General features: G+C 41.1%; 1 protein-coding gene across 2 annotated transcripts in view; it reads right to left on the bottom strand.

The window, feature by feature from the left end:
• The window catches only part of GPR158 (G protein-coupled receptor 158), a 196947-nt gene that overhangs the window by 17113 nt on the left and 153016 nt on the right, over positions 1 to 26818 (bottom strand). For both annotated transcript variants that reach the window (XM_032991213.2, XM_032991221.2), the window contains exon 7: positions 7746 to 7984. In XM_032991213.2, the coding sequence (XP_032847104.1) occupies positions 7746 to 7984 (239 nt within the window). The remainder of the gene's footprint in view (positions 1 to 7745; positions 7985 to 26818) is intronic.

Below are 26818 nucleotides of genomic sequence, written 5' to 3'. Positions count from 1 at the left end.
CCATGATTGTTCATTTTGTTTGCAATGCTCATCATTTTTTCAGAAAATTAAGGATTTCAGAACACTTAGCTTGGTCATCCAATACACTGGACCAGACTCTTGCCCAATGCCACTGGCCTGTTACAACTAAGAGTGCACCATGTCTGCTCAACTGGGATGTGTTTAGGCCATTGCTCATATTCTGCATCTTCTGATAATGAAGAACAATGATACATATTCATAGTTGGTGATATGTATGTGCTCTATAGAAAAGGACAGACTCAGGGTTGGTATTACTGACTTAAACTTCCTCAGAAGATCTAGGTTAATATATTTACTAAGTTTTGCTAAGCATGCAGTTGTCTGTGTTGAAAATTTAAAGCCAGTACAAGGCAAAGCTGTGTCCAGAGACAATCTCTGAGACATTTGCTTTCAGTGTCCATTAGCTGAGTTGTGTCATGACTTGCACAGCATGGTGAGTGCAGACTGACCCACTCCCACCGGTCCAGCCCCCAGCACAAGTAAATTCACATGTTAATCCATATCCTCTCTTGTTGCCTGCTCTGCAGAAGTCTGTACTTCGCCTGACTGCACAGTACTGCAGAGCAATATATGATGAACTGAAATCAGTGATCAAAGTCACTTTCCTCTCTTTCAAGATCTAGAAAAGTCATTGAGAGCCTCCTTACACTTGAGTGGATAGAGAACACCCACAGCAAATGGAGTAAAGGCAGTGAGGGGATGATTTCAGGAGAGGTTAAAAAAATGGATTCAGAAAAGCAAAGATCATATAAGGAAACATGAAAAATCAAGAAATGGAAAGCTGGATTTTTGAACATGGCTTACACACCAACTTGAGGTCTAAGGAAAGTACTTCATCCTTACTTCTACAGCAAAGCTTGTACAGCACTAAAATAAAAATACCACATATGCAGCATTAACTTACTCTCTTTTACATATATAATATTCAGTTAACTATATAATTTCTTAACAGACCAAACTCATTTAATGCATGTGACAGAGCAATTCCAGAGATAAATCAAGATTGGCTAATGAAGAAAGCTCTGTAATTTGTTGCAAATGACATTTAGATGTCTAGTGAATGAGAGAAAAAAAAATGCAGGGAAAAAAACCACTCTTGTGCACATGTACAACTGAATTCTAACTTTGTCTGTACCTCAAGCTCCTGTGAATATGAAAAAAGTCCCCATTCAAGCCAAACTTTGCAGAGATGATCACAGAGAGCATTTCTCTTGCTATTTGGGTGCCAGCCTCATCATTTTGCTGCAATTTGCAGCAAAACTAAGCATACAGGGCTGTATTTGTAGCCAGTGAGACTATACAAAACGTTATATATAGATTTGACTAAGCTCTGTAACTGAGCCAAAGGCATTGCAAAATAGGCACCCAGATTAAACGGACCATATAACCCTAATCTTATTGTGCCTCAGCTGTGACTGTGTAAAATGGGGATAACGCCACCCTGTCACTGAAAGATGACAGTGGAAATAAATTTACCCATGTTTGTGAAGAGCTTAAATCCTAAACTGTGAGTTTCCTTCCCGCCATGGTTGGGAAAGGAAAGTGAGCTATTTCAGGCTGCCTTGAATGTTTCTCAGCCCTCCTACCCTGCCAGAAATGCCTTTCTCTTGGGCTTCTTCAGGCTGGCCTCTTGTTGGAGATGGCTGTGGGCAAGAGATGCTGAAGTGAGCTCCCTGGGGCCAGGATACCCATCCCCATGCTTGCTTGCACTCTGCTGTCCAAAATCTACCTGCAAAAAGAAGACATCCCTGAAGGATTAAAGCCCATTTTCATCATTCTGTATGATGTTCCACATCTGACCACACTCATCTGCTTAAACAGCACCATTGTAGGCCAAAGAACAGGTCACTGCTCTCCAGAGATGATGATATGTTCTATGTCCTTTCCTTACACTAATAAGGGAAAGACCATTACAGCTGCAATGTGACTAAATTTGGTATTCTGGTGTCAAAACAGTACTGTTCCAACAGTTACACTATTTTTTCCTCAGGTTTTGGACACAAATTACTGAGTACAACTCTACTCTACTTACATCCATACCACAACTGCAACAACTCATCTACTTCTCCATCACACTTCATTTCATCCAACTAATGTCTACATTTTAAATCCCCTTCACTGAAATGAAGTGAGCTATGGATCTGGAAGCACGGCTCTTCCATCCGTTCATTAGCTCAGGGTGCCAGCTGGAGCCAAGCACGCACCATTTTAAAATAGGAAAAAAAATTGTATCCTCAGTTGCTCCTGTGTTTCCAGCCAGCACAGCCTTTCTGCCTCACTGCGTCCAATCTCCCACCTGGAGAGTTGCACCATGTCGTAAGAGAAGTTTTTTTCTGCAACTGAAAGGTTTTTCATATATTTCAGTGAACTGAAATATATGAACGTATAAGTCTTTAGCGCTGTTTTATTATACAATTACATGTATAAGTCTTTAGCGCTGAGTTATTCCTAGCAAATTATAAATTACCGGAGGTTTATCTGTCCCTCTCACCATATCTCAGCATCATTTTAATTAGTTAGGCAGAGCAACACAGACACCTATGTGTGGAGAAAGAATTAATGGTGCCAAATCCTGACTTTTTTTTCTACCAGAACTTCCATGTCCTGTGTCTGTGCAAGGCTGAGAGAAAAGAGCAAGGATCAATGGGCTGGTGGGGAGCACAGCACACTCTGTCCTCCACACAGCCACAGGATTGCCTTGAAGGTCCACCTGAAGTAATACAAGGGACATACTGACCCACAGTCTGTGGGCCCCATGGCTTGAGGGTGACCTAGAGATGGCTTTTGCTGGCAATGGAGACATATCCACTGACGTGAGTGTGAGCAACATGCCTAGGAGTCTCGCTGTATGGAACATATACCAGCACTCAAGTCTATAATCTCTAGGAACTCCCCTAATTTCTGCACTTTTCTTAGCCCTTATACTCATGCATTTTATTCCTTCCTCTACACAGATGTGCTGTCTTGACTCATTCCTTTCACAGCCCACTGTTGTTATTGAAGTCAGCTGGCCACTCTTCTGTCTCCATGCGCCCCATCATCCTCTCCACTTGTGTGTGGAGGAAAGAGGGAGAACAGCATCAGAAAGATTTACCACCAGCAGCTGAAAGCAAGCTGATGTGGGACCTCTTCTCTCACATTTTAAAGAGGATGCAAGCAAATGTCAATGGTATCCAAAGTACCTGAAGGGCTGAAAAGACTTGGAGCAGTACAAGAAGTGGATTCCAAAGAGGGTGATAAAAAGACAAGAGGAAATCAGTGTCTTCCAGCCTGTCCCAAAGCCATCTCTTCCCATGGATGGCTTGCAGAAGCCACTTAATATGCCATTTACCAATACATAAACATGCACCTAAGGCAACTCAAATATGGTTTCCATTGCAGAAATACTTTGTAGAAATGGTGCCTAAATAAGGGCCACGGAATTTCAGCTGTGATGTAACAGATATCAAGAAAAAGCAACATTACTGCAGAGAGTAATGCAACCCAAACTGCTCAACCTGGGGGTTCCAGCACCACTCATCATCTTTGTTGCTCTTCACCATACCTGTTCCAGATTTACAATATTCTAGAGATGAGGGACATAAACTGCACACAGGTGTCCACGGTGGCGGGAGGAGTGGGTTACAAGCAGGAAAGGGACAGAGATGAAGGCTCCTTTGTAAAACAGCATTCTTTTCCTTTTTGCTGCAAACATTTTATGCAGCCCTGGTCTTATAACTTAAGAGTAAGCTTTTCACAAGTGATCACTATTTTTACATGATACATTTTCTGAGTATCTAATGTGAGAACTGAAGCCAGATCCTCATCAGTGCCAGATTCTAACAAGTGCCTCCTGGTTGTGCTTTACACACAGAGGAGGCTATAAATAGTACTCCGAAAAAATAGTCCCTAGATGTCTTAAGACAGACACTCAAAATGGGTAGCTACTGTTGATGATTTTGGCTTTAATCTTTGTACATTGATGCTAAGGAGAACATGGCTTAAAAATGACCATTTAGAAATGAACAGTTCTTTATTCATTGCATGCTCTTAACAACACACCCCGAATATGGCATAGGGCCACATCAAATGGGGATAACAAAAAGAAATAATAATCACTCATTCACTGAATGCGGTAGAGGGCCTGTAGAAAATTTAATAAAGGGCCTCGTAAGGCTGTATTACAATGCCCTAGCTCAAAACTGTACAGGCAGTCTTAATGCCCAGTCTGTCAGAGCCTGTCCTGGCACCTCACGCCCTCTTTAGATGCAAAGATTATATACGTTCAATATCAACAAATGAACAGTGGGAGGGAGTTCTTTTGGGAACAGTCTGAAATACTACCTTTGTTCCTTTTCCTGGCTGAGGGCATCCTGTAATCATGATGCAGTCTCGTGTTCAAAATCCTCTTGATGCCCAAGACCCAAAGCATGACCCACTGGTTAACAGGCTATGGCAGCAGCTCAGGCCAGCTGCGTGGGAGCAGCACAACTCCTGCCAGCCGGGAATCAAACAGGAAAAATACCTCCCTGCGCTTAGTTAATACCTGTTATTCATTTCTAGTTTAAATAAAACATTGAGAACCACACACAGAATGCAGGGGGGGATTTTAAAAAACTACAGTTCAAATCCTACCTGTGCTGGGTGAAACCCCAGCCCAGCTGAAGTCAGGATCATCCACCTGCCAAGATTTCACATCTGTGTTTTATTTGTGTTTGTGCATGCATGTTTATCTCTCTGCCTGCCTTTCTCTCCTGCCTGGGGCTCAGTTCATTAAACTTACTATTTTGCGCTTTTTTCCTGGTTTCTGGGAAGTTCTTTTAAATCCTGTGCTGATATCTGATTCACTTATAGGATCTTTCCCTCATGATAAAGAATAATAGTTTGATCTGTGACACTGCAAGGCCTTAGGTACCAAAAGTTTATCGCTTGCTTTTTTTTCTAATTTGGAACCTGGCTGTGACAGGTATAGAATATATTCAGGCCATAGGAAAAAGTCTTTGTGGGTGAGTGTTTTCAAGCCCTCAGGTCTTTCTCTAAAATTTCATATTGTCAAGCATGCCACAGCTTGTCAATGAGATAGATGCCCCAACCTTGAAAGTGATGTAGAAATGAACACAAAGGAAATAAAAGAAACTAGGCAAGTAACAAATAAGCTACCCACAAGTATCCAACCTCAAGGAAAATGCATACTAACTTACATTACATTATGTAGATAAAATAAGATTTACTGAATGCTAATTTTTCTCATCAGCATATCAGAGTACAGAGGCAATGCTAGAAATGGTGACAATTTTTGTTTCTAAGTCCCTACTTCTCTCACAGAGAGCATCCTCTTAAACTTAATGGAAATGTAAATATAAAACATTCACTGCAATAAAAGTCTCCAGAGATAGAGCCTAAGTAGCATGATTAGTATGGAAAATGCTTCATAAATCCAAACTCCAATAATCTCTGGTAGCATAAAGGATTCATCTCATTACGACTTTCTAACAGAGCCTTGTTAATTCTCACTTCACTAATCTGTGACCTTGAAAATTCCCTCTCTGCACTTCAGTAAACCATTGACAGATAAGTGAAACAGGGAGGTGTTTCAGCAAGGCTACAGGTGACAGAATATATTCCAAAACACACTCTAGTTTTATATAAAATACTGGGCCTGACTAAATTAAGTGAAATAACAAGCCTTTCATAAATTATCATCCAGCATTTTTCTTTTATCATTTTAAATCAAATATCATAACCTATCAATTAATTTATCACATAGAATCTTTTGCAAGGCTGCTCTCAGTCAATTATAGGAATAAAAGAGGTCCTACATTATGAGTGTTTCTCCTTACACATCTCTGAGATGAATTATCTGATTTTGGAACTAGTTCCTACTGGCTGTAAGGTTTTCAGACTGTAATTAACAATAAAGATCTTGAAGTGCATATACACACCCATACATAGACACACACATATATAAATAAATATATACATATATATATACTGACACACACTTGTTAGTATAGACTTGTAGGCATACATCTCCTGGTACTACTAATGTGGCTGCATAGTTTACTGAAGACTTGCACAAACTCTTCCTACATGATAGTTTGGGTAAGAAGGCAAAATGACAGAACATAAGAAATTCTGCCCAATTTCATTCAGGCTTGAGAGCTAGCTTTGCCTCTACTGCCCTTGAATGTATTTTGAAAAACATTTAAAACCCCTCTAAATGTAAATATGCCTTAAAAAATGATTCTTGCTTTTTCCAACACTCAGCAGACAGCAATTTGCTAAAAAGGGATCATAATAATAATAATAATAATTGATCATAATTAGGTATTAAGATCTGAATTGTTAATCACTACACTACCATAGCTACAAAATTCAGAGAATGGAAACATTTGTTTGCCCTAATGCAACAACCACCACCATCAAAGTTTTTATAAAACTACACTGTATTACTGGTTGTGAAATACAGTAAAATATTAATGCAAAATGGGTTAGTGCAGACAACATCATCAAGTGTTCCACATTTAATTCTCTTTTGTTATTAATTTTACAACATCTCTGGCGATAGTTCTATTCCATTACTGCAAAGTATAATTATATTTTACCAGTACACCCCTCCAAAAGGGCCCAAATTGAGATGCATTGCAAAACGTACTCCTTTATACTCCCTTCTGTGTGGTTTACTAGTGAGCATACTGACATGTGGAGTATCAGTGTGCCTGACTGACTCTGAGATCCTACACTAAGGAGAGACAAACAAAGCACAGGGACACCTTAGAGCAACGGAAAGCCCTTGGTGAAGCTGGCAGCAGTGTTTTGCCCTTTAAAACTGCTGTGTATTACCACACACTGGCTTTCTGTACACCACTTACAGAGAAAACACTCATATCCCCAGGCTGCTTCTGTCCATCTTATCTGCACTCTCATGTGCACCATTACCTCTCCCTAATCCTCAGCAGAAGGGCTCTGTCAGTGGGATGTCCATGGTGGAAGCAGGGAAAGGGAAGAAAGGTAAGAAATTATTTCAGACTGCAAAACACTGGGCTGCACTAGAAACAACAGCTCTGGGTGCAGAAGCACAGAAGCTGCCTGGCCACCGGGAGGAAGGACATTATACTGTATAACTGAACCCTGGCATGTGGAATCCACTGTTTGTTATAAAACTAAGGAAACAAAAATGAGTCATTTTTCTCCTTAATATGAATTCTGCAGCATGTCATATTTTAGCTCCTGCCTATCCCAAGCAGTGAGAGCACATCTAACAAATACATTAAGTTGGGATGTTTGATGTGTATCTCCTATGCCCATCACTTTGATACTAATCTCTGTAAGCTTGTCAACGAGCCGTTTTGCAAGTTCTTTCCCTCCTCACACAAGAGCTCCATCAGTTCTGTGGTGAAGAAGCAAAAAGCCTGCATTAATCTACCCACAATGTATCACTTCAATAGTGTAGAAGAGCTAGATACCTTCCGACTTCAAAGATGAAATTTCTTGAGCACCCATCACTTTGTTACCACAATCCAAGTTACAAACCTTTGAAAGTCATAAAAGTCTTGGTATATTTAGTTGTGTTTTACTTCTCAACCCATTTAAAAAACATACATGCCAATATTTGATTTCCATAGAAGCTTCCCACATGATATTAGGCAGTTTGACGACATTTTAAGATATTCTAAAAGAAGAAAAATAAAAAGGCAACCAAGCTTTATTTCAGAAATTAAAGATAAACTAGAAAATTAACATACCAACAGCCATCATGTAATCCCAGCGGTCTATGAGGCACATATTGAAGATCAGGTGGTCAGATGTTTGCCCTTGGCCAATGAGTGGAATGTTTCTCTCCAAATTTTGGGTTATTGCAGAAGTCCAGCCAACGAGAAACCAAAAGACTACCAGGAGAATAACAGCCAACATTCTCATCACTCGCCCACCTGTCATGTATGGAATACGCTGAGCAGTTCGGGACAGGAATACCTTCAAAACTCTGAAAAATTCAGATAGTGTAGAATTAAGAAGAGCACTAGCAGTGTCACAGGAATTAGATTTTCATTTTATTTCACTATCACGTTATTAAAAAAAATTATCAACATTCTTTCCCCTGACAATATGTACAAGAGGGAAATTTGAAACATGATTATTTTCATATTCATCGGATTTAAATGGAACTGATTGCTGCCCAGAGAGTGATACACAACAATAATAGAAAATATTAGCTATGCTTATGTTAGAGACATGCATTCATATGCTGTGTTGTCAAGCTGTTTTGTACCTTCTAGCTCCCAATAGAAGACTTCTGTCTTTGGAAAAGGGAAGGTCATTTCCATAAAATAGCAACCACATATGTGAGATTTCATTTTGATGATATCTGTCTGCTCATCCTCAAACATGATATTTCCAGAGAAAAAATTAGCACTTCTTGGATATTTCTCCTGTTGGGTTTGATGCTTCTGAGACAATAACCTACTTGTAGAAATAACTGTGGAAGGCACTTTGCTAATTAGGTGGTTTCTGATTTGTTTAATAGCAACAACATGTTTTTCGAGCTGGGACAGAACTGTCATAAGAAAAGCCACGTCATATGTCAGGCACATATACCATGTAACAGCCCCTGAACATGTAACACTCACTTTAAAAATATTTGCACGTGCTATTAGAATAGGTTTACTCCTGCCAAGAACTGTTCAAGGAAATATCACCTGCATTTTCTACCCATCACCACCTGCTAAAGCAGATAACGGTCCTGCTGGGAGCATGAGAGCATCTAAAATTTTAGGAAATTGCCTCAGGAAGAGGGAGTTTCACTCTTCATGTAACACAGAGTATCTCTTTGTGTTGCCTGTAGCATGGGATCTGACAGAAGCATCTAACCTTCTCCTAGTGTTTCCCTTGCTCCTGTCTTGTCCCATACAAGCTACCAAGACTAGGCAGTGAGAAAAGGCTACCACGGAAGTTTTCATGTACCTAAACCTTTAGAAGAGCATGGGCCAAAGTTTAAACGCTGCTTTAGAGATTGGGGTGAGGAGCCTTTCACAGTTTAGAGCTGAGCTGTTGCAGTGATTTTGTCCTCAGAACCACAGTGTTTCCTGATTCCTGATCATGAGCATGTCCAGTGAATACTCCTGATATCCACAAAGGGACAAAGTATCACTGAGGTTTAGGGAACTTGAATTTTTAAAGAAAGTTGAGTTTTTAAATGCCCTTGTCAGCTCCTAAGTCTTTTCAGTGTACCAAGCACCAAGACACCTCCCAAGCCATTCCGTGGCCAGGCCCACCTTTTCAGCAAAATAAAAATCACACTCTAGATTAATATTTATGCTTATATTTGTCTAAGAGAAGGCAGAAGCAACTGGTGTTGCCTCTCAAACAAATAACAGAACAGTGTCTTTTAAGGCAGAAACACAAAAGCTTTTCCACATCCATAAAAATGAATCATCGCTTGACTACAAACACAGCCTTCACAGTGTGCATTAGGTGAAGCCAGAGATCTGAATATGTTCAACATTATTCAGCTGTTTCTCTCCCAACAGTTACTCTACAGGGAGTCACAGTTTTTGATCTTTCCATGTTTGATAGATGTTCTGCTCTCCCTTTACAGATGTTAAGTGTTTTATGTTGGAAGCAGCTTCCCAAAGACTCCAGTCAGGGTAGACAGAAAACACACAGGCAAGGCAGGCGACTTCCCTCTGCACTACTCAGGCATGGCACTACTGTTACAGGGCAGCACTGGTAAATCCTCATTTTTAGAACACTAAAAATCAGTAAGCAAAGGCTTTTCTCCCCCCTGTTTTGAATGCCGAGCAATATTTAGCTTCTCTGAAGGAAAGAAAAAGGTATTCTTCTTATAGTGAACTGGAAAACACCATCTTTTCACAGATACACTTAGCCATTTGTGAAAACTCTCATCATACATGCTTATGAAGGTTTAAGATTTAGAGAAATCATACAAAACAGCTGAGAACTACTAGAAACTCTTCGTTGTATTTTGGTTCTCCAAAGTCAATTCTTGGTGATTCTACTAAAAGCCAACATGTGAGCTTTTCTGGATGTAACAAGGCAGGTCTCATTACATTTTTTCCCGTACTACCTCATTAACTGCTGACTGTGAGAGAGCTCCCTAAGGGAAAGGGGTGGGCACCTGTTCCGTTATTGATCTAAGCACAGTGAAAGAAATAACAATTTGCAGTACAGCAGTCAAAGCCCCTCCAATCTGGATCAAACCACATTTAATTTTTTTATCATCTTTTTCACAAAAGTAAGTGTTCAGCACCACCGCCATCTCTACCTTGGACACGTAGGCCTACATGTAACCCAACCTTTACATTTTTTCTTCCAAAAATTATTTTTCTGAGAAGCTGTAAGGAAAGTTGAGTTGTATTTGTAGTGTTGAAAATCCCCTTTCCAGAGGCTGTTGCATAAAGTACTCAACCAAAACATGAGCTCCAGAGTTGCAATTCCCTCACATTCCTGCCACAGTGTGAATCCAAACCTGCGTTGCTTACCACCTCAACACTGGCCAACGTGCTCCATCTAACACTGCATGTGTATCAGAGCAGAGACAAATGCCCAGGAGTTTCCCCTCCCAAAAACATGCCTACTCACCAGGCTGGAGGGTCATTCTCCTTCCTGTGCCATTGACTCATACACTGTCAAAGTTCACCATAGAAAAGTTGAATCACCGCAATATGTAACTAAATTGCCTCCACAAACATGCATTGTCTGATGACCGGTGCCCTCCATCAGAAAACTGGGGAGTTCTTGGTTCAAAGCCCTGCCCTGACTTCTGGTAGACAATGCTCAGTCCCCCTTTTCCACACTGTTCTATATCTATATATTGGGTTGAACTAGCTGTTGAACCAATGAGAGATTTCTCATGGAGGGGGGGAAGTGGGGAGAGGGAGTAAGAAGTAGAGCTGGTGGGCTGCATCTATACTGGTAAATTAAATATGCCCAGGGTCATCCATGGCACTGATGCCAACTGGCACAGAACAGCCGGCATCTATACTATTGCTCTCCAACACAGGGCAGCTGCATGCAAACTGCCCACTGCAATGGCCCATGCCAGCTCCTGAACCAGGCTGGGAAATGGCTTGGGAGCATTCAGGTTAGCATGGGCCAAAGGCAGGCCAGGGACCACTAAAACAATTCAGCAGGACAGAGGACAGAGTTCCAGAACCCAGGAATGTTCTCTGATGCTACTTAATTTATGAATATAGATGTAGCCCTGGATTCAAATTCTTGATCAAATTAATGCTTAACTATGAGTATCAAGTAAGGCAATGTCAACTGGAAAGACTCCTCCTCCTGACTCCTCCTACCCCCAAAATGCCTGGTAGAGTCAGGCAGTGCCCTGCTAGAAGCTTAGGGCACTGTTTGAGACGTATGGCCTCCGATCTAAAGCAGAAGAGGAAACTTAACCATCTTCAGCATCTTCTAGCTCTTCTCCCAGATAAAACCATTCAGCATATGTAATCCATTTTTATGTGCTGTTGTTGGATAATCAAACAATCATTTTCAGTGGCATGTTATCAGCTCTGTCTTCAGGCAGATTAGACAGAACACTGCAATGTGCTCTACCTACTTTGCTGCAAGACACAGGTGCCTTCAAGCAAAGCTTTGACCTACAGACAGCTACAGGCAGTATTAAAACAGATCTGCAATAGCCATCCTTTTTATAGAGTAAACAGACAGCACAGTTCAGGCTGAATGAACTGCCTGGAGACCACTGCAGGTAACTCCCAACTCTGCTGGCTGCAGTGCCAAGTCTGGGAAGGATTAAGCTATATGGTCTGAGGGTTTTTTGGGGGGCACCTGGCTCCATATATATTAAGGGAGGGGGCGGCTTTCTTGCAAACACTGAGAGCCAAGAGAAGCCCAGCAGCTGGAAAGTGAAGCAATGCTGCAAGTGGATCTGAAGCAGAGGAAAAGACCATGCTGATTCACAGGACTAGCTGGGATCACCACCTTGGAAACCGCAAGCAAAGCACATGGCTACTGCTGTAGAAGTTACATCTGAGATGTAATGTGTAATCTTAGAAAATAAAAATTTTCATGTCTTATCAATAATCTGTCCTGTGAACAGAAAACATGGCCCCCAAACTATCAGCTGACTGCATAAGCGTTAGGAACAACAGGTAAAGGATCCTGCTTTGACAGCAATGACCTGGCATAGTTCATTTTTTTATTTCTAGCATCTGTCATTTTGTGGATCTACTGAGTCATCCTGTCAAACCATTCTGTTCCAGACTGATGATTTTTATTGTGTTACAAAAGCTACATCAGGAAGATAACCGCCAAGCTCTTATGAAGTATATTGCCCTTCTATGGTGCAGGGATTATGTCTTATCTGTTTTTTCTGGAGTAACAGTGAACACGTCATTAGTTACTTCAAGTTTGTAAACTGATGTGATTCTACTAAAAGTGAAAAGTTACTGATGGCACATATGGCACCATGTCAATACAAAAGAGAGTCTACACTTCACACTTGACACATAGGCACATGCACATATACAAATACTGCATGCAGGTTTTATTTCCACATCAGGAAAGATGACTGAAGAAAGAACATCCAACACTTAAGGCCCAAGACCTCACAAATCATATTTAGATGCACTCATACCACTAGTTACTGGCTCTTGCTTGGAAAGGATAAAAACCGAGAGAGAGAAATAAACAGCTTTCTAAACCATAACTCAGCTGAAAGTCTCCAAGTTAGTCACTGTCTACTTTCAACGTAATTTCTCAAGACCTCAGCATAGAACAGACATGAAGCCCAGCACTGGATACTCACTGAAATCGGGATGATCTTTTGCTTTATTGAGTCTGATCATCTCAAACCTTAGCAAACCTGGACTGATACCTGTACGATGTCAACAGCATGACAACAGCATGGCAAGACCTGCACCGTATATATCATGCCCTGTCCAGTGAAAAGGTACAACTAGAAGAAGAAGTTTTGGCAATTATTTGGGTGTATGAATACTTCTGAGAGTCCTCATTCTGTGTGTAGTCAGCAAACTTGGCCACATATCACTGATAGCCATCAAAACATCTCAACTCCTTAGCACCACAATTGCAATAAATCCAAGTGTAGACAAAAGGCTATCTCCCACATTTTCCATTTCAGGAAAAATTTTGCAATAGCAAACACACTGCCAGGAAGACCATTGCCAAGTAAGGCAACAAATTCTTAGAAGAATGAACTAACCCTTCCAAATGCACTGGATTTTGTTATTGGTAGCAAAACGCAAGCTGGCTGAAGGCTAGTCTGCACAGTGAGACCACCAATGGTATCATAAGCTTGCTAGATAGTTACAAGGTAAATCCTAGGAACCAATGGTACTGGAAACACCATGAGAGAGATTGTGCTGCAGGATTGTTTGCTCTGTATTGGAAGCATGCCTGGCTTCAAATCCTCACCTGGGGATCTGTGGTTAATAAATGGCAATATTCATATCTGAGGATATCCTGACAGTACATTAACAAATTACCGATCAGATAATCTTGTGTACTGAATGATCAGGGAAACAGTGGTGTCCTTTCTCCTTAACAAATTGTATTTACTGTCAAAAATGTTAGTTTGAAAGTACAGTTTTCTTGATATCTTCCCTAGAGTTTTACAGTGATTTCCTATTGTGGAAAACTAATATAATACAAATGTATTAGATATACGCCTAGAAAAGCAAGCTGTGAAAAGGAGTTAAAAATTTCATTTTACCTCAGTGCCTGGCAAAAACTACCATTAGTAAGCAAAGACACATGGATCGTGACTTAATTCTAACCTAATCCGTACAGCAGTTTCCTAGATTAATTTTAGTACTACATGTATAAAGGTAATTCTACAGTGCTTAAATGAATGTTCCCCTTCTAGATCATTGTATAGGCGATAAACTGTGCTGCCATAATTTTCAAGAGTTTGAGCAGACTGAGGAAGGTGGGAGGGAAATCACATGCTGTTCAAGGGGAGGCTCCAGGTATTCGGAGGCAACAGGAATCCAACAGGTTTCCCACCACAATCATAACCACTCACTCATTCCCATGTGAGCAGCACTAGACTCTCAGTCTCATACATATTTAATAAAACTGAAAGAGTCTAAAAATATGACATGCTTTGATGAAAAAGTATTGATTTGAAGCAGCCTTTGTTTGTCAATCTGTAGTAAGCCTGTAACAAGCAAACAAAATTATTGTATTTCTTTAAATGTAAACTAGATTCTGACTTTTTCATGCTATACATGTGCTTCATTTTCTCCTTTCACCTGCAAGTCAAAATTCCCACTTGAGAAAAGCTCAATTTCCTGGTGGACTATAGATCAAAAAGCTTCCTCTGCCTGCAGCCAGTTCCAAAGACTGTGAGTCTTTTGACAGACCAGCTGAGGTTTGCTTTTCCCCAGTGCCTCCTCGCTCCTCAGCTCACTGCCCTGCTGCCCACATCTGTTCCAGCTTCCTGCAAGTTCCCATTGCAGGAGACACTGGAAACTGTCTCTGTGTGTTGCTTTTTGAATGCTTTTCTTCATATCACTGTACCATCCAGGTAGGTCTCATCAGAATCGGCTGTTCCTCAGCTAGATTTGCCCATCCTAGGTGTGTGCTGGTGGATGTACCCAAGCACTGAGGAGCTGAGAGGTAAGAAGGCTCAACAAGTGGACTTGCCATTTCATGTAACTAGATTTCAGTGATGCAGACCAAGCCTCATTATTTATGAAATCCTCATCTGCTCTGTGCTAATTACCTCTTCTAAAAAACCACTTACTGCACTAATACCCCCACGAATCCTGCTGAGATTAGCAGAACTACAGTGTCAGTGAAACATCTGACCATCTGCTGTCAAACTCTGACCAGGCAGAGCTCTTACAGAGCACGCTGTGACTATGTAAACCATTAAATAAAAAGCCCATCATTCTGTCCCCAGACAACTGGCAGTGACATGTCTCCTGTCTGTCAACTATTTGGGTTTATGGTTACACCACAGTTGCTTTGGTGACACCTAAATCGAGAGCTCATGACCACAGAATCCTACGTGAGGATTCCTAAAATACTGAAAATTCTGGGTCCTTGGGATAGGCACATAGCCGTGTCTTTCTGGGTCTGATACTGAATGGTTAACATAACCATTTAAATAATTTCTTCCTGATAGATATGTTTAAATAACTACATCTCTCACTCAGTAAATATGAGGTCAGCTCCTCAAATATTTTTCTTCATAAGCAAACCCATCCTGTTAAGCTCTTTTCTTCATTCAAATTTGAGGTGGTTTTGTGGCAGAAACCTTAATTCATAGATCCTTAAACCTCATGTCACTAGTAGTTTAGACTGAAGATTATATATCCTTCAGCCTACACAAGCTTTTTCAAAGCTAATTATTTGCTTCTTGAAAATCATCAGGTGGTTATTATCTTTTTGTAAATCTAAAGCCATTCAGTTCTTTACCCTTATCAAAGACTTTCAGAACAGGCAGTACAAAAGATCTCAAGGTCACTACTTATCAGGAAGCTTACACTGTGAAAATAGATGCAAGAACTGCCTCCTGGTAATCCTTTCCTACAACAGGTCAAGAACATTTTCAAGTCCTTCATTACAAAATTTGCTTCACAGAGTGCTGTGGAGTTGAATGTACAAAAGCCAACTCCTCTCATGATCCCAGCTCACAACGTTTCATTTAACAAAGGCTGACGAGTAAAACCAGACAGGATGACACAAATTCCCATCCTTGTTAGTGATCCGCAGAGGCGAGGGGTGGAATGTCCTGGGTTGAGTCAGTGGTGGAGTTTTTTGGTGGCAGGGGAGGGGGCTATCGGGGCGGCCCCTGTGAGAAGCTTCTCGAAGCTCCCCCAGCTCCACGTCAGCTCCACTTCTGTTTGGGAAATTGAGCCAATCAGCTGCGCCTCTGCGATAACGTATTTAAGAAGGGACGTGGTGACGGGCAGTCGGACTTGTGAGGAGGAGTTGCTGCAGCTGCGTGAACACCAAGGTCAGTGGAGGAACGGAGGAAGAAAGGAGGGGGGAGGTGTGCCGGAGAAGAGATCCCCCTGTATCCTGTGGTGAGACGGCAGGGCGGCCCCCCCTGCCACCCATGGAGATCTACGGTGGAGCAGACATTGATTTATGGGCTGTGGCTCCTACTCGGTTAATCAAGGTTCTGTGACCGAAGAAGGCCGGGGTCTCATGGGAAAAGGTAGCCCCGCTGCTGTAATTCAGTGCTGGGAGGATTGCAGCATGCGGGGGAGTCTCACGCCGGAGCAGCTCGGGAAGGGCTGCAGCCGTGGGAGGGAATCCAGTCGGAGGAAGTTAGTGACCCACAACAGAGCAGTGTGGGGAACGCTGCGGCCCGTGGGAGGAATTCAAGTCGGAGAAAGTTTGTGGAGGACTGTCTCCTGTGAGAGGAGGACCACGATGGAGCAGGAGGAACAAGTTTCGGACACTCCCCTCACCGAACATGAAGGAAGTGGCAGCGCTGACTGCACCCCCCATTCCCTGCCCCTGCACCACTGGGGGAGGAGGTAGAGATATTGGGAGCAGAACTGAGCCCGGGAAGAAGGGAGGGGTGGGGGGAAGGTGTTCTCAAGATGTGGCAATGCTTCTCACTGTCCTACTCTGTTATGTGTTGTTAGTGTCTGTAACAAATGTATGTTCTTTTTTTCTTCCCCTAACGAGTCTGCCTTTTGCTCGTGATCATAAAGGGGAAATTTTTCCCCATCCCAGTCCTATCTCGAACCCCAAGCCTGGCTCTCTGTCCCTTCTCATTGCCGGAGGGGAAGGGAGAGAGAGCTGCTGCATTGTGGTTGGCTCCCAATCAGGCCTAAACCACAACAGTTCCATATAGGCACCCTCTCCCAATAAAAACATCCACTGACAATTTCAACAACCTTTTCAAATGTCAGAGGCATTTTCTAGTGAACAGAAATAAAGTATCTGGTCAAAACCTTATGCCAAAGCTTGTATTTTTGTTCTCAGAATAGTCACACTACAGATAGGGAAAGTCTTGCCACAGATAGAGCCCTAATACAGGCCCAAGTAAATTTTGGGGTGGCTACATATCTTGATACAGAAAGATTTTCTTTCCTTTCTTCTCCTCCTTAGCTCACTGGCAAGCATTGTACTTCTGATCAGAGAATAAGCCCACTTTAAAAAGACAGTACCTTTTCAGCATTTTAAATGTAACCAGAATACCAAAATAAATACCTCCTTCCTTTTAAGCTAAAGACTGTAGATATTCTGATCCATTTGCATGATGTGAAAAGTTGCAGCTTTAAGAAAAACAATACACAGGAAATTTTCAACAGGACCATAAGATTTAAAGGGGGTCTACAGGAAAGGGTGGGGAGGGACTCTATCAGGGATTGTAGTGATAGGATGAGGGGTAATGGTATTAAACAGAAAGAGGGTAGATTTAGAGTAGAAATAAGGAAGAAATTCTTTCCTGTGAGGGTGGTGAGACACTGGCACAGGTTGCCCAGAGAATTCCAGTGTTCACGGCCAGGTTGGACGGGGATTTGAGCAACCTGGTCTAGTGGAAGATGTCCCTGCCCATGGCAGTGGGGTTGGAACTAGATGGTCTTTAAGGTCCCTTCCAACCCAAAACATACTATGATTCTATGATTTAGTAATCCATAGCAGCTACACTACATGTTTTACCACTTATATAATTTTCAGTTATTAATGTACTAAGGGATTATATAAGAAGAATGCAAGGCTTTTCTCTGGATCAAAAAGCAGTGAACAAAAATTCAGTGGACTTGAGTGAATTACAATTCACTCTGTTAGCAGTTGTTTATTGTGTGGACTGAACTATATATCCATAGCAAATTTACAGATCACTGTACTTTGCTTTTTGAGAAATGCAGTAAACAGTAGTCAGGAACTGAAGGAAGACAACATAACCATAATTTCACCGATGTCTTAATGTTCATAGATGTGTGCTTCATTGTTTTCCCCTTTGTATCCCATTACATGGTTAATATGATATTGTAACTGTTAGTTCATTTGTGCTACATTGTGGATTAAACAAAATAAAATGATTTCAATAAGAAGATCTCATTAATTTACTTATTTTTTATCTCTAATTACATAGCAATTAAACCAGCATAAAATGAAATGTGAGTTATGTGATCTCTTTTGTCTTACTAGCTGCTTTAACAACATTAAAAACTATTAATGGTGCTCTTATAATAATATCACCAGTACAGGTGTTTGCACGGTCTCCATAGCCCCAGCAATGAGAAGGTTCCCCATCCCTGCTCTAAAGGAACAAACTCGTTCATTTACAAGATCTAATCACTGAGTTTGAGGTTGGATTTGTCATCACAGGAGCTTCAGTGACCAAATTATTTCTCTGAATACTCCACTTGTAGGAAATGAAAGGCAGAGCAGAATTAATTTCTTCTTAGGAGTCAAATTGTGTTTTCCTTACACAGTTTCTCATGCTGATGAGATTTTCTTGAGGACCTTCAAACTCCATGTGACATCTGGTATTAGCTATATTTGTAGAAAACTAAAGACACAATTCTTTAAGAAATGATGGGGTCACTAGACTTCTCTGACAGAAATTATATTGCTCTGTCTGACAACAGAATGCTAAGCAAGCTCAGGAAGAGATCTGGGAGACAGCAGTGGGTGACAGTAGGAGACCCAGAGCAGATCCAGGAGCCTGGAAACAAAATCCCCAAGAACCAGAGAAATCTGTGAAAAGCTTGATGTAACTTAAAAATTCACTAAGCTGCATCAAATCAAAACTTGCCCTGCAAAGGCACGGTACACAAGCGAAGAATTAGGCACAAACACTGCTGGTTTTGGTCTGATATATCTAGTTGTCTTGAGTTTTTTCCACTAAAATAATCAGTCACCTTGACTGTTCAGACAGATGACCAATTTCCTCAGTTTTCTCTTTGCCTTTTTGTAGGAAGTTCCTGCAGGAGAAGGTGCATACAGCTCAAAGCTGTAGCTGACTGTGGGTCTAGACGCATTGTCAGAGGACACTCAAGAGAAGTATTTTTCAAAATAAACTGGTTTAAGTATATTGCCTTGAAAAAATTCCAGTGAAGAGACCAGGAGAAGTACTGTATCTGTGAAGCACTCACTAAAGGACTACGCACAAAATCTTTTGGCACAAAAGTGTCTCCTCACAAATTTACTTGCAAGTGCTTGTTTCCTTTTCTGCTGTGAACTGATGTTCCTACACACTACTTTAAAATGGCAATCCATTATTAAAGATGCAGGAAGCAAACATCCGCAAGTGAAGGGACAGGAACCTCTCCCATCTTTATAAACTGTAACACATCAACATTTTTATACCCTTTTATTTCTTCCATACCTTTTGAGGTGTGTTTTTTTCCTTTCACTTTCCTTCTATCAGAATGTTTCAGTGCTGAAGGTTACTGTGAACCGGTTAAGAGAGGTTCATACAGCTGCTTCCATACTGGATGACCAGAAGCACACACACCTTTACATATTCAAAGCAAGCCATATAAATGTTCACAATTTTTTATTACATCATCCTCCCAATCTTATCACTTCATTGCTAATTATGGAAACCTTATTTAAAAAATAAAAAATTCATCAATTTCAGCTAATATTGATGAAATTTACATAGTGAAATTTCCAAAATTCGGGCATTTCCTTCAAATTAATACAGTTAATATGTGGAAAAATTTCTTCTACTAGTCCATATAAATTAACCATGCAGAGTTCTTACATATCAGCCCTTAAAGTTATCTACCTTTTTCTAACAAAATAAAGAGTTAAGTCATCATGACTGAGAAAAATCCAAATCTGCACTTCTTTTCAACCAGGTGACACTGAGGAGGAGGATAGATGAAAGGTCCGGTCTTTGATGTGTTCTGCTCTCATTTACATGCATTCTTTACCATGTAACAGAAAGAACTTGTCCTACTATTTTACCTCCTTTAGGTGTAAGAAAGAGTAAACACAATCATTGGACACAATCCTACTCTCAGATCCACAATGCAGATTCCTGTACTTCAGCAGAGCTCTGTGAGAGGTGCTGGGTTCCCAACACCCTTATTATACGATGCAAAGCTGACAGGGGTTAGTTAATGAAGCGTGGTACAGAAAGCTGCAGAAAGACACATAACTGTAATACCTATCTATAATATTTGTTGAGAGTTTTGTGCCCATTTTAATAAAATAAATGTTAACCACTTTATAACATGATTGACAGACAGCAGTGTTTTATATCAACTCTACTGAAAAAGAAGGTCTTTATCAGCAGTGTGTTCTTCTTCCACTTGTGGAATAAATATTAACTTTATCTTGTGGTTGAGCAGGCAGATATCACGGCTAAAACCTTCAGGTGTATTTGAAAGGAAAGTTTATTCTTCGTCTTGTCTGCAAAAGATAAGATTCAAACCACTCTTACAACAGATAAAATCAGGAACATCTCCACCTGTCACGAGATATAACAGTGTTACCACCAATAGAAACTGAGACCATAAACAATGCTAACTTCTTTGCATAAAATTTCCATGTGATAAAATGTTATTATTACTAACAATATTCCTCTGCAAATGTGCACCTGGAGTAGATGACACTGAAGGGAATGAAATTCCTGGCAAGGGTATTAAAGCTCATCAGGCATCTGGAGAGTTATTGTGTCTCTGGTTGATTAATTCACAGAATGCCAGAATAGCCAAGGCTGGAAGGGAGTGATTAAGAAAACACCTAATCCAACCCTCCCGATCAAAGCTGGATCAACGAGAGCAGGTTACTCAGAGCCTTGTACAGTTGGGTTTTGAGTTATTGGTCTATGTTAAGCATCTCCTACAGCGGGAAAAGGAAGAGGCCAGTTGCTGGCATGGAGGAGCAGTGAACCTCCAGCAGAACAGAGAGTCCAACGTGCAAGTTAAATACCAAAGGCTTCCACAGAAGATTCATGTCTTTCAGTGCAACTTCCAGGCTCACAGGAGATACTGTGTTGCAGGAACAACATCACATATAAATATGCCTCTACTCCATCAATATAGAGGTGCAGATATGGCTATTAAAGTTGCAGGACTACCTGCAGACCTCCCCTTGCTTTGTTAGTCTTATCTCACATTTTTTAATTCTCCATTCTCAAAAGCAGCAACAACAAAAGGTTCCAAGCTTTCATTATTTCAGAGCCCTTTCTTTACTTCTGAATGCAGAGGACAAACAGACATTAGTTGGTACGCAAGCTGCTAGTCACATAAATTCCTTAGCATACTGCCCAACTTACAATTCCTTCTTAGCATTTACTAAGAACTTTGGAAAAAAGGAAATTCTACATTAAAGGCAAACAGACCAAAAACTAGATTTTTTTAGGTCCAATCTCACTCATACTCCAGTATATAAAACACCTCTCCTGATGGAAGAACAAGTAGAGTAGTGATCATGTAAGAAAATGAACATCAGTAGGTGCACAGCAGTTTCTCAGCTAGAGCAGGAAACAAATTTGGGTCAGAGCAAAGTCAAATACAGAAGAATGCACCTCCTCTGTTTATAATACTGTAGTAAAGAAACAAATAACTAAAAAACCCAGCAGCCAAAAATCCCCAGCTGTATAAAACTAACATCTGATAAACTGTTGAAGAGCGATAGATTCTTCTGCTCTGATTAGCCCCAGCCTGGCTTGTGCAAGCAGCATGGTACACAGCAGTGCAGACCAACCCTGTGTATGCTATTTCTGCATGGATCTGGTATGCTACTGACTATTGTTATTGAAACAGATCAGTTACATTTGTGCTCTAGAGGAGGTAAATTGCATTCTGTATGTTCTTCTTCCAATGTTTCATGTAAAATACAACATACAATTAAAGGAAATGTAAAGAATCATAGTCAAGAATCATTGTATAGTGTCAGTAATACCTGAATAAAATGAATCCTTTCATAAGCTTCCATGTTCTATTGCCAGGTAAATGCTCATTCAACTATGCTTACTCTCAATATGTGTAAGCATGTGTAGCAACCAGAAATAAATACTAATTGGGTTAATCATGAGCACTTCTGAGGAAGCCGGAGTTTTCTGGGAACTAGTTACTGAATGTCTGTCTGAATTTAAATTTTGTGAAAATAATTAAAGTTGCATGTCTTGACAAATACTTGCTGTTCCCTCCCCTGCACTGCATAATACCACACTGCTAGGAATCTGCCTCAATAGCTTGGACTACCCCCTGAAGCGACAGCTCTAATGGTGTCCTTAAAAATAACTGCTGATCACAAGACCGTATGGGTACAGGCACTTTGAGAAGGACAGACTGGAAGGGCAAGTTGCTCTGTTTGTGAGTGGGCAACTGGGATGTATGGAGCTCTGCCTTGGGACACTGGCTGAGCCAGCTGAGAGCTTATGGTGACCCTGTGGTGAGTGTCTGCTACAGATCGCCTGATAGGAATACAAAGACAGTAGGTCCTGAAGTAGACCTTCAGACAACTAGTGGAAGCCTCATGCACGCAGGTCCTGGTCCTCATGAGAGTTTTCAGACATACCAAGATCTGCTGGAAGTACAACGTAGCAGGCACAGGCAGTCCATGAGGTTTCTGGAACACGCTGGTAACTTCTTGATGCGAATGTCTGAGGAGCCAAGGATGGGAGACACTCTGCTGGACCTCATGCATACAGAGAATAAAGAACTGCTGGTGCGGTGAAGGTCAGGGACAGTCTTGGCTACAGTGACCATGAATGGTGGAGTTCAGGATCCTGAGAGAAGGGAAAAAAGCTTCAAGATCCTCCAGGCTCAGGAATGGACCATACCAATGTGTGGGAAATCAAGCAAAGGTGGCAGGAGGTGTGCATGGGTGAACAGGGAGCTCCTGACTAAACTCAGACATAAAAAGGAAGTGTACAAGAAGTGGAAAGAGGACCCAGGTGACCCAGGAAGGATATAGAGACACTGTCTGAGCATACAGCAATTGATTTAGGGAAGCCAAAATCCACCTGGAGTTCAATCTGGTGAGGGCAGATTCAACTCGCAACAAGAAAGGCTTTCACAAGTGTAACAGAAAAAACTTTTTTTCTGCGAATGATGTCAGACACTAAAATAGGTTGCCCTGAAAGGTTGTGGATCTCCATCCTTGGAGAAATTCAGAACCTGGCTGTACACATCTCTGAGCATCCTGCTCTGGCTGAGGCTGCTCTGAGCAGCTGGGTTGGACTATATGATCTCCAGAGTTCCTTGCCAACCTCAACTCTTCTGTGATTCTGTAATCTTTGTGTAGTCAGCATACAGATGTATAGGTAGCTGGAAGAAACTCAGACGTCACTAATATTTTCTTATTATGCTTTCTGCAACAAGCTTTTTATTCAGACCTTAAATCTTAAGATTTAATATGCTTTAGAAGTGTATTAACATTAGAAGTATAGTTAGCATTAGAAGCTCTTTTGTATAACTTGGTATACGAACTTCAGAGCTTTGACTGAATATTCCACAAAATATCACAAATGCTGCTTTCAGGGGCCCACTAAAGTATACCTTTTCACTTTTGTTTTCCAGATTTATTACTAGTCAACAATGTCACCTATTCTAATGAAGAGGGTAATGCAATACTCATAGTCCCATGCAAGGTCACATATATCAATGCAACATACAACTTCAATAAATAAATGAAACATTCTGTTCATTTGTCATTCTGCAATAAAATATTCAAGTTTAAAAGTCAACTGCAAGAAACACTAACTCTCATCTTCCGTGTTTCCTCTCATATGCACAGGAAGAAATAGCATGACCTCATAAACTGCATTCTGATAAACTGAATTAAAATTATTCTGCTGTTCTGAAGGAGCATTAAGCAAGCACACAGGCTAATCTAAATGCCTCAATTTTCAGGAAGAAAGAGAAAAGGTTTATTGCTGAGATAGATTAAGCATTCAGAGATTCTCACTGAAATAAAATGTAAAAGATGTAAAAGATGCAGACCAAGGCAATCTATCCACGTACAGCAATGAGACCCTACTGACAACAAAATGGACTAAACAGAATGAGAGGAAAAGCAGTAAGCTCAAAGCTCCATAAAATCTTAGAAGATGAAGTAGGAGTCGTCCCAGCTCCACTTTGAGTTCCCATACACAGAAGAAAAGTGTTGATAGCCTTGAGGTTTTTTTAAAGAGTAGCTGTTTAAACAGAAATATTCCAATCAGAGAGACATCAAATAGTGCTAAGAAATGTAGTGGCCTTGCTTCACAACCAAATAACCCAAAGAAACAACAGGAAAAAAAAGGGGGGAATTCATAAGACTCCTTTCTTATTAATGGTCAGACATTGACCCAAATTCAGACTTGGTGACATCCATGCAAGAACAGCTAATCACAAAAGAAACAGATTTGGACTCTTGAATATAGCAAGCAGCTCAAATGTGATGTTTTGTACTTCATGAAGACAAAAATAAAACAAATTAGCCCAGTCTAACTGAACATGGAGACAAAAGGGAACAGAAAATATGGTTTGTTTTTATTGAAAATTGTCTTTAGATACATCATTTAGTTTCTGTATTGTACCTGACAAGTCTTGCAAATGGCACTGATGGCTCTGACTTTGCATGCTAATGCAGATGCATGATGACAGACCTGAGGGTTTCCAGAGCAGAGCAGAGCATGCTGCCAGCTCTTCTTACATCCCCGCCTGCTAGGGCTGCATCCAGGCTGCAACAAGCTAGGAAACAGCTAAGCTTAAACGCTCATTGCTTTCTGAGAAGGTAGCTACAAAACCTGTCTTACTAATTTTGATTTCCAGTATCTTTCAGGTTACGCAGTTTTGTTATTCTCAACAGTCTTGTGTTCATTCCAGAAGTCAGGGTGCCCACCCAGGAAACACTTTGGGGATAAATAGTATTGTTTGGGTTTTCAGGATGATCTGTCAGTGGCCTTAATACAGTCACTATGCTTCTAGTAATGAGGAGCAGAAAACAACTAAAAAGTTCACCGATTTCATTTAAAAATTCTACCTTTTTTCTTACAAAAAGAGTCACAGCTGAAGTCTAACGAGTTTTGGGTTGGTTGGTTTGTTTGTTTATTTTTTCCAGAAAGCCTGTGCACTCTGGCTGGACAGCAGGTTTAACAGACACATCCCATGCTGGCCACTATGTGACCCATACAAGAATGTGCACGGCAGCTGTGGGGCCCAGCGCCTTCGGGAAAGTCTGGCAAAGGCGGCTGCAGGTGGTGGCTGTGCCCCTCCAGTCGTGCAACGCTGACTGGCTTGTGCCCACTGGATAAAGCAAACTTTGGCTCTGCATGATTTCTGCACACTACAAAATGCAGACAACTCTCAGTTCTTTGTGCTCAACCTTTCTTTCTCAGCTCAAGAGGCAGCTTAGGAGTTTCATGGTGCCTGGAGTATGACTGGTAAACCCTTCAAACAGGCAAGCTGTGCAGGTGCAGCCTGGAGCACTGAGGAGCGAGCAGCAGGCAGAGACAGTGACAGCTGGCTATGAAACCGCTACACTGGAATTTGAAAGTGCAGGGCTTTCTTCACAAAAGTATTTTAAATAGACACCCAAAAGAAGGTGGGAACAAGAGAGTTTATAGCATATCTATGGTGAAGAACTGGTCTTGTTATTTGAGGTGCAGCAGCTGAGTAACAGACTGATTGTGGCTGACACCTGATTGAAATAAACTCAGGAGGGAATTACTGGGATCCCAGAATTAGCCCTTTAAAAAGCCACTAGGATTTGTCTAGCAAATAAAATACCTAAACAGAACTTGGTATCAGAAGACCTGTGGGACAAAAAGGCATGTGGAAGAATCTACCATAAACACTGCATTGCACATGTGATGCCTTGTCTAGTACCATGCCCAGTGTTTGAAGAAAGGCTGAAGAATGACACAAATCTGCCTGCTCCAGCTGAGCACTCACATCCTGCACAGGACTAAACCAGCAACACTGCTGGCTTCACAAGAGTGATGAATGAAGCAACTAAGTATCATACCATTGACCTTAAGGTGGTCCAAGACAGACAAGCCAAAATGGCACCTGGAATAATGCCTAGTGCTCAAAGTAAATGCACAGCTAATGAAAAGTAAGTGTAGTTTTAGAGTTGAGTGGTGAGCAAATATCCTGTAAGCTAGTAAGTTAAATATACATATGGATAAATAAATAATTGGAATAGACTCAGTTTATAGCTATCACCAGCAAAAATGCATATGAATTAAGAGGATAAAAGCATGCCTCACTCTTGGTCTCACTCAGCTATAGTTTTCTTTGGAGAGGCAAGGAACAGACAACTGAGAAACATCCTGGCAAAACTTAGCAGTGTCATAAGAGTCCAAATGACCTAAAGTTTTATGACATCAGTGATTTATTCTGCTTACCACATGGCAACAGCCTAAATGAAGCAAGAGTCACTTGCTGCTCTCACAAACAATCAAGGGAGTAGGTAGTTCTGGTTCTCCAGAATGGAAATGCTGAGTAGCTAAAGGTGCAACCCTGCCCCTGTAAGGCTACAATATAAGTAAGACTGAAAGAAACATTTGGATACCCTAACCAGTGAAAACCTGGAGGACATGGACTAGGCCAAATGAGGCTACTGTGCAATACTCTGATCTTCAGGAGACATTATGGGACATGGCACAGAGATGCTGCATTAGTACAAAAACACACCAGTATCAGGACTGGAAGCAGCATGACTATGTTAGTGAGGTACACATCTTGGCTATTTGTTAAAAGTTAGTATTTTTGCTCAAGCTGGCCTCAAGTTGTGCCAGAGGAGGCTTAAATTGGGTATTAGAAAAAACTTCTTCACTAAAAGGGTTATCAAGCACTGGAACAAGCTGCCCAGGGAAGTGGCTGAGTCACCATCCCTGGAAGTATTTAAAAGACATGCAGACATGGCACTCAAGGACATGGCTTAGTGGTGA

Source organism: Tyto alba, unplaced genomic scaffold, assembly GCF_018691265.1.
Source record: "Tyto alba isolate M040663 unplaced genomic scaffold, T.alba_DEE_v4.0 Super-Scaffold_38, whole genome shotgun sequence".
Taxonomy (NCBI): Eukaryota; Metazoa; Chordata; class Aves; order Strigiformes; family Tytonidae; genus Tyto; species Tyto alba.
Note: the sequence above shows the minus strand (reverse complement) of the source record. Positions and strands in the feature narration are given on the sequence as shown.